The sequence below is a fragment of the Micropterus dolomieu genome, linkage group LG06, assembly GCF_021292245.1.
Source record: "Micropterus dolomieu isolate WLL.071019.BEF.003 ecotype Adirondacks linkage group LG06, ASM2129224v1, whole genome shotgun sequence".
Taxonomy (NCBI): Eukaryota; Metazoa; Chordata; class Actinopteri; order Centrarchiformes; family Centrarchidae; genus Micropterus; species Micropterus dolomieu.
The window spans coordinates 7,016,887-7,025,666 of record NC_060155.1 but is presented as its reverse complement, the minus strand read 5'-3'; the positions used below and the strand labels follow the sequence as shown (position 1 = coordinate 7,025,666).

Genomic DNA, 8,780 nt, shown 5'->3' with positions numbered 1-8,780 from the left:
CTGAAAACCCCCCCCCCCCCCCCCACAGTCTGTCAACATTTTGTATTCTGTATTTGACACCAGAATGTACTCGTACCCGTCCCGTGTTCCCGCCCCACCTCCCCCCTTGTCGCGGGCAGTGATACCGTCCAAGCGCCCGCGGGTCAGCCTGAGCGGAGGAAGCAGCCGGCGAACCAAGAGCAGCTTCTCCTCTTCCTCCAAGAGCAGTCAGAGGACTTCCTCGTCCAGAACAAGTAACTGTCCCGGCTGCATACAAGATTATCAGTCCCTTTTGGGAAATTGGGGAGAGTAGCAGCAAGAACTGGGTACTAGAAAAATGTATACCAACACCATCGAAGCTATATAATATTTAATTTTTCTTTTTTAAGTAATAAGTGGTACAACAGTTAAATAAGTTTAATCCTTGTTTAGATAATTGTCATTTATCAAACAAAACTTTTAGTTTTTAAAATGTAAGAATTTCCTGCTCACCTGTTTTTCATTAAACACGTTTGGCTCTCTGTAATTAGACAAAATAAACAAAATAAATTACAGTTGATTTAGAGTGGGAACGAATTGCCGATCGAAATTAACAAACTATTTTGACTGTCGAATAAGTGATAAGTAAATAATTAAGCAAAATGGCAAACATTTGTTACTGGTCTTTGTCATCTCTGTATATGAAATCTTTGGACTGTTAGGAAAAGACACGCAATTTGAAAAACGTTGTCTTGGGTTCGAGGAAATTGTTCAGATTTTTCACTAATTTGACACTTCAAACATAATGAATTCCATATATCACTCGATAATGAAAATGTTCGTTAGAGTCCTGGTTTGGTCACGACCCAGAGCACAAACTATATTAGCCAATCCCAGTTAAGAGAGTGTACAGTGCTTTGTGTGTTTGGATGTGGAGGATTAATTTAGAACAGCATACTTTATTGTCACATGCTTGTAGCAAAATTCATCCTCAGCCACTGTACAGCGCCCGGGGACCAACCCCAGATTGAAATGCCATGCCAGGTCAAACAGCACTGACTGGAGAACCTACCTAACATGTTTTTGACGGTGGGGGAAACCAGAGCACCTGGCGAAAACCCACGCAGACACGGGGAGAACATGCAAGCTCTACACAGAAAACTGGGGTTTGAACCCGCAATCTTCTTGCTGTGAGGCAACAGCGCTAACCACTGAAACACCGTGCTGTGTCCTTTTTTTTTTTTTTAAAGAATTTTCAATATTTACAGCTCTTTGTCTCCTCTTAACTCAAGTTGCTCATGCAGAGGTCTTTCTAACACTTGTCGCTCCATTACCTCTGCAGTGAAAGTGGACGAGCTGCAGACCATCAAGCGCGAGTTGACCCAAATAAAAAGCAAAGTGGATGACCTGCTGGACAGCCTGGAGCGCATGGAGAAGGACCACAGCAAGAAGTCAGGTAGGTGGGGACACACTTTTAATGGGGGAAAGGAGAGTAATTTATCTGTAAGTGAAAATGTGGCTAGATGGGTTGTAAATTAAAACCTACACCACAGGAAGAGCTCTGTCACAACATGTTTCACAAATGTATAATCCAGTCAGATGGTCCGAAACATGCACAATTTCTTTAAGTGCTTCTTCTAAGCCCATTTAATAAAATGGATGATTTCTAAATGTGCCTTCGTGTCCGGCAGAAGCTAAGAGTATAAAAACGGAGCCAGGAGAGGTGACTTCACCTCCGCACCAAAGCAACAAGAAGGATGATGTGATGAAGAGGGACCGGGAGAGCCAGGAAATCAACGACTCTGACGAGGATGACGACGAGGAAGAGGAGGGAGACCTGCTGGAGGAGGAAGAGGTGAGACTGAAGAAAAGGTTTACACTGACCAGGGATCCACAGACTTGTTTTTACAGTTACGATAAAACAATGCAGGATATCTGCCGAGTCTTAATCCACTATCAGTTCGGTCTTCAAACAAAATCTGTACACCACGATACATTCAGCTGACTGGGATTATTTGTGTGTGTAAAAAGACACTGTCGCTGTGACTGACTGTAACTGAGAACTGGAACACATTTTATGATGCTGACAACAAAACTGTATTTAATATGGATTGATTGTCCTGGCCAATATACTGTTTGCTTTAAAAGGTTACACATTGGTGTTTGTCACGTGATACGGATATGCGGTGTCATATGCATATGTCAGGGGCGGCTGTGGCTCATGATGTCAGTGCCTGACAGTTGCGTATTTAAAGTGTTTAACATAACATTTTGACCCACTAGCCGTTAGCAGTCTTTAGTGATGAAATGGGATAAACTACAACAGTCTGTCGCTTACAAACTGGCTTTTTCCAACTGCAGGTGAAGAGTCAAGAGAGGGAGGATGAAGAGGAGGAGGAAGAGGAAGGAGAGCATGTGGAAGGCGATGACGATGGTGACAGTGTCAATGGTGAAGATGACTCGTAGGCACGGGCGACCCCGTGACGCATGCAGCGTACACATTATCCAGTAGGAACTTGGACTCCTGTTTTAACACTCATATTGTAGATACATAAAGCGACCGCGTGCGCACACTCGAGCATGGTGCACACACTGTTGTCCATTGTCTTTAACGCCTTTTTTTTGTTGTTTTTTTGGCCAGTTGTCCAGTATCACAGTAACAGGAAAAACTAGCTGTAGATTTCGGTTTGTGTTTTTACTGCGTTGTTGCGTGTCTTCAGGAGAAGGCGGAAACGGGGACTGTTAATGTTGTCAGAGACGACAGCTCGACAGACATGTCTTAATGCAAGGACGAACATTCAGCTACAAAGACCGTTTTTATGCAGTGTGTTTTCCTCATCGGTGAGTTTGACCTTGTAAGTCTGTATGTTAATGTCAGTTTTTTATACTATTCAGTTTAACTGTAAAGGAATAAATTGCAATAAAATATTAAAATTTGAAAGTGCCCTTTTGTTTTTCTGTATCTCCCCCCCCCACAAACATTAGTGATTTGTTTTGTTTTTTTTAGATGAAGTAAAACTACTATTCACTTCTCTTCCAGATAAAAAACAGTTCAGCTTTTAATACTAAAAAGAACACTTCCTTCTGCTCGAGAGCTGAAAGGAAAACCCCTCTTTATTTTAACAATTTGGCATTAGATTTAGAAGCTTTGACCAACAGTTCACTGTAATCTCGTTTTGGGCACGTCACTAAAAAGCTCCAAAGCAACAAGCTCGAGCTGTCAACAACCATACAGGTTGTAACGAGGTTCCCAGGCAGGTCAAGTCTATGTGGCACCGAAACAAAGAGCCAACGGTAACCAAGCTGTCTGTAAACATTATCATAGTTAACGGACACTCCTCCTGGTTAAACATTGACCTATACTATTTGCCATAGGAATGGACTCACTGTTTTCCTGTTTAATGAACGATTTATTACTATTAGTGCAGGTGCTCCAGATAAATTGTTAGATCTTTGCTTGTTTACAAACTGCCTGATCATCGGACTGCTCGCGTTTGTTTCCCTGTTGAACACTTTTCAGTGTTGCTGTATTTTCAGAGCTCTGCAATAATTTTGAGTACAGTGTCATAACTGTTGGTACAAAATTATAAATCTTGAGTTAAAGTTAACTTATGTAAATAAAGCTCCTATACTATGAGAACGGTGATTTTGTAGATTTATTGCATGTGTTTTTTTTCACTTTAAAATGTTGACTGTCATTTTATGCCACTCTGGTGCTTAGTTGGGTGGTTCACACTGAGAAGTTGGTCCTAAATTTGTCACCAAAACTCTTAAATCTCGCCGTTTGTGGTGAGCATGTCTTTGATTACAAGACCAATCATTTTGGATTGGCTACCAGAGATTTCACGATGTTTGTCAAGATTGACATTTTGTCTGGGACTACCTGAATTCACACTGTAGATGGTCTTTAAGTACTTGTACACATGTAGAACTGAAACAACGTATCAGCTGGTCTATAAAACGAGCTGTTAATGACATGGCACAAATGAGTTAATCATAGTTTTGGCTTTATTAATAACTTAGATTAATCTTTTTAGCTGTGCCTTCAACAAATATATTAGTCACAGTACACTCACATCCTTGATTGGGTTGGGTTTCCCTTAAAGGATTGTTCTCTTCTGATAAGTACATCAAACTCGTTAAACCCAAGTGTGTAAATTTGCATTTGCAAACACTGCTTGTGGCGCCAGATGGGTGGCTTTGTGTCAATGTTGCACAAGACAATAAAAATAAACACGTGTCTGCGAATGCCTCATGAATATGATTAGTTTTTAGCCGAAAGATCATCTCAAAGTACAATCATAGTGCAAAACATACACGAACAAGAAGTTCAGCAAAAACAATTTTTACGTAGTCTGTTACTCAGGTAATACTCTTTTTCTCTGTGCTTAAATCCTGTGCATCAGCTGTCTTCATTGTATCCAACAGGCCACAACTTCCGCCTGGACACTTCAGGCTCCCAGCATGGACAGCGCGACGACGCTCAGCAGGAGCAGCACATCTGTCGGGGAAAGAGACAAAAGGTGTTTTATCAGAAAATGCGTGTCCATTAAGCTCTTCCTCTTCTGTTAGGTCTTTAATGACATGGTAACTCAGTGGGCAGTGATGGCTTTGTAACAGATCTCCCCAATTAAAGTTGTTGTATTTTTCTCAGTGGAATCCAGATACAGTATTTGCTCACATTTTTGTAAATATTTGATTATCTTTTCATGCGACAACACTGAAGAAATGACACTTTGACTGTACAGCTTGTGTAACAGTGTAAATTTGCTGTCTTTGTGCGACGACTAGTTTGATGCAGTGTGCGGTGTATGGTCTGAGCACTGACAGGCTGAACCCCACCCCCTTCGACCTCTGCAGCAGTGCTGGCAGTACTCATACTTCGATTTCCCAAAGACAACCTCTGGATTTAACGCTGAGCACGTGCACTCAACTTCTTTGGTCGACCATGGTGAGGCCTGTACTGAGTGGAACCCGTCTTGTTGAACCGCTGCATGGTCTTGGCCACCGTGCTGCAGCTCAGTTTCAGGGTCTTGGCAATCTTCTTATAGCCTAGGCCATCTTTATATAGAGCAGCCGTTCTTTTTTTCAGATCCTCAGAGTTCTTTGCCATGAGGTGCCATGTTGAACTTCCATTGACCAGTATGAAGGAGTGTGAGAGCGATGACACCAAATTTAACACACCTGACACCAGGGAGGGAAAATGGCTAATTGGGCCCAATTTAGACATTTTCACTTAGGGGTGTACTCACTTTTGTGAGGCAGAATTTGACAGATATTTTAATACCTAAAGAAATACAACCAGAACAGTCTGCATGACTGCAACTAGAGGTAAGAGTTTTTGTAATTTGGGTGAACTGACCCTTTAAGAGATTCATTTTAATCCCCCTACAGTGTAACATGTTGCAGATAACAAAGAAAACGAAGTGGTCTGACACAGTTTAGTCATGAATATTTTGTAACATTTACGTGTTTGTCCAAGTGGTCATAGAATAAACCAGCATTCAAAGTAGTTTTTTGAAAAATGTGGGGAAACATTTGCTTTATTTTCCATCTCTGTAACACTTATTTTGTCATTCTTAAAATATCGTCTGTCCATTTCCTGGAAAAAAAGCCATTTAATTTGGCAGTAACTACAGGGAATACCAAGTTAAATTGAGTTAAGAAACATAATTTCCAAAGGGATCTTGTGAAAGAACTGCTCCATTTTCTAAATATTCATTAATTGCTCATGTATCATTGGAAACTTTATTCTTCCTATGTTGAATTTTTTGTTTGCCAGTAGAGAAAGTTCAGTCTTGACCGTGGCAACAGCAGTTGATATCCATTTAGCAGCTGCTCCGGAGCTTTAGATCACATCGATTTCCTTGACAATTGGACAAACTTCATCTGCTGATGAAGATTATCTCATGTGATCGAAAGCTCCAGAACATTTAATCAGTGTACCCTGAGGTGAGATTGATCTGCCAATTTTCAGCTGACTCGCTGTGCACTTCCTGAAAGATTCATTACCAATTATTACCTTATGTTTTTTTTTTTTTTTACCCAGGAACTGAATTTACAATTGCATATCAATAAAATAGTGTTTCCTCCTTAACTCTTTATGGCGCTAAGAATTTTTCTTGCAGGCTTCCACACATCTTTCTCAGCATGAACTTATCTATCAAACAACTCATGGAAACGCAGGCGGTTAGGTTAATTCATCTACCTGATTTTATCAACTAGTGAAATTGCTGGTGTGCGTGTCTGCATACTAAATGTATTGTTATACTGCAGTTCTTTACATACAGATTGCCTTCAAAGGTGTTAAGTCAGGACATTAAATCCCTCTGGACTTAGAGCATCTGAAGACCTAAAACTAAAGTGCAAAAATATAACACTAGTGTGTTGCTTACCAAGAGCGTGGACAGCGCCACTGTTGCCTGCGTGGGTGGTTGCAGTGGAGTGGGGGTCGGTGGTTGTAGTGGAGCCTGAGTGGGTGGTTGCAGTGGAGTGGGGGTCAGCAGTGTTCCTGACCGGGTTGGTGAGGTTCAGAGCACCACTGTCCAGGGAGATGTTGAAGTGACCAAAAGTTTCTGAACAATTGCATGAGGGGACAGAGCAGTGGGAGGTTAGACATGTCCTCGTTGACAGCTTTGTGGATGAGCTTAAAATCACATAAATTCAAAATACAAAGCAGTAAATTTCCATATCTCTAGGGGAGAAAGGTTTGCAAAGCTTGAAATCAGATCCAGGTTTCTTAAGTCATCTAGAGTTTGTTAGTTTTAATCTATACAGACCATCCCCGAAAATGGGGTGGGTTTTAAGTGTTAAACTAAATTTTTGAATTTTTACTTGCGTGTATATGGTCTCAAACACATTTCACGTTAATTCAAATTCATTTAGCATCTGAGGGTAGTTGCTATATCTTGCTAGCCTCCATCCCAATACATTTGGAGGTCATTTTAAAGAACCTAAGTGTAATTTTAAATGTGCAAACTTATCTAATAGGTGAGGTGTGGTGTGGTGTCAAATATATGTATATTGATATAGGAAAACATACAGTGAACGTGGTTATTCCATTTATGACCAACTCAGTAAACTTACACCACTGTCTTTATTTGTCCATTAAATTAAATTTAAACCTTATTTAATAACATGGAGATGTTCAATAACATGTTCAGTAACAAAAAATACTGTTTAACTTCAAAAAAAGTTTCTACAGGGAAATCATGTTGTGAACAAAAGCAAAATTATGTACAGTGTTGATGTTCGTCCACTTACTTCCATCAAAATGTCCTGTCCCGAGGAGGATTGAGTAGGTGGTAGCATTCATATTAGGGACAGTGAACTTGCACTGGATCACATTGCCAGTCACTGTGCCTTGAATGTTTGTCACATTCTAAAAAGGTAATGTGACATAAAGAAAGATATGGATACTGTGAAATAAAAAGAAAATATAGCAACATTTTGCTAAAAGATTCAACATACATTTACACACAAACAATTTTAAATCGTACACAAAACAAAACATTTTGCCTCAAATGAATTAGAGAAATTTGTGATGTGGGTCAGTTATGGTCCAATACTGTGACTGCTGTCTTTGAGGACATTAAGAACCATTTGTAGTGTTTGTTTTCTTCAGTTTTGTATGTTTAACCTATTACCTACAAACTGTGTATACTTTACATTACAACCAGTTTTACACAAAGGACACTAGCACACATTCTGAGCATGCCCCGGGCAGCCTTAGTTACTATTCATTTCAGTAAGTAGAGAAAAACAACATAGGTACCTGAAACTTACCTGATAAAGATCTTAAGTGTTTTTGTTCACTCAAAGTATCATTATTGTTGCTTGATATTGCAGTTGAAAATGTTAACTTACATGTATGGCATATGACATAAACATGAACACAAAAGGACAAAGTGACTTTGACCGACTTTTTTTCCCCTTGTTTTTTGAAAATTACTGTATTAATGTCTTTTAAGACCATGTTGTGTGTTAATTCTGTTTTCAATGTCTGTTCTTTTGTTGTTTTTACGGCTGTGTGCTGTAGCCAAATACATTGTTTCCACATTGTGGACAACAAAGCTTCTAACTGAGCAACTAAAAGGTTTCCGTTAAATATTTATTGAATGGCATTCTTTTTGTCTTGCATGTAAATTACTTGGTAGTAAAGCACTTTGAGTTGCATTTTGTGTATGAAAGGTGCTATTCAAATAAAATGTATACCATAAGCAATATCTTTTGGAAGAATTGTGCTCATCAATCCAAAACACCTTATTAAAATATTTTATGTTGCTTTTGCTTTGTCATCATCTGTGTCTTAAATTAAGTCTTTGCAGGTTTAATTAGAATGAATTGATTGAAACAATAGAAAATAATCACAATTAACATAAATCATGCCTTAATCATCTTTAAGTACTCATAACTGCATGTACAGTGGGGGAAATAAGTATTTGACCCCTTGCTGATTTTGCAGGTTTGCCCACTTACAAAGAATGCAACGATCTACAATTTTAATCATATGTACATTCTAACAGTGAAAGACAGAATCCCAAAGAAAATTCCAGAAAATCACATCATATGAATTTATTAAAATTGATAACCATCTGATGAGGAAAAACAAGTATTTGACCCCCTGGACAAACAGCATGTTAATATTTTGTAGAAAAGCCATTATTGGCCAGCACAGATGTCAAACGGTTTTTATAGTTGGTGACAAGGTTTGTGCACATTTCGGCAGGGATGTTGGCCCACTCCTCCCTGCAACCAGCCTCCAAATCATTCAGGTTCCGAGGTTGTCGCCTGGCAACTCGAATTTTAAGCTCCCTCCAAAG

At 39.5% G+C, this 8,780-nt stretch overlaps 2 protein-coding genes across 5 annotated transcripts in view; one reads left to right on the top strand and one right to left on the bottom strand.

Annotated features, from left to right (window-relative positions):
• LOC123972342 (heterogeneous nuclear ribonucleoprotein C) overlaps positions 1 to 2,899 on the top strand; it is an 8,350-nt gene extending 5,451 nt beyond the window's left edge. For 2 of the 3 annotated variants that reach the window (XM_046051798.1, XM_046051797.1), the window contains exons 6-9: positions 64 to 233; positions 1,301 to 1,414; positions 1,650 to 1,813; positions 2,320 to 2,899. In XM_046051798.1, coding sequence (XP_045907754.1) covers positions 64 to 233; positions 1,301 to 1,414; positions 1,650 to 1,813; positions 2,320 to 2,424 — 553 coding nt within the window. In that variant the 3' untranslated portion in view covers positions 2,425 to 2,899. The remainder of the gene's footprint in view (positions 1 to 63; positions 234 to 1,300; positions 1,415 to 1,649; positions 1,814 to 2,319) is intronic. The other variant, XM_046051799.1, reaches the window with a different exon arrangement.
• A 1,388-nt stretch (positions 2,900 to 4,287) lies between these two features.
• Positions 4,288 to 8,780, bottom strand: part of LOC123972343 (putative ferric-chelate reductase 1) — a 9,055-nt gene continuing 4,562 nt past the window's right edge. For both annotated transcript variants that reach the window (XM_046051800.1, XM_046051801.1), the window contains exons 5-7: positions 7,222 to 7,339; positions 6,354 to 6,533; positions 4,288 to 4,459 (exon numbers count right to left, since the gene is read on the bottom strand). In XM_046051800.1, the coding sequence (XP_045907756.1) occupies positions 4,410 to 4,459; positions 6,354 to 6,533; positions 7,222 to 7,339 (348 nt within the window). In that variant the 3' untranslated portion in view covers positions 4,288 to 4,409. The remainder of the gene's footprint in view (positions 4,460 to 6,353; positions 6,534 to 7,221; positions 7,340 to 8,780) is intronic.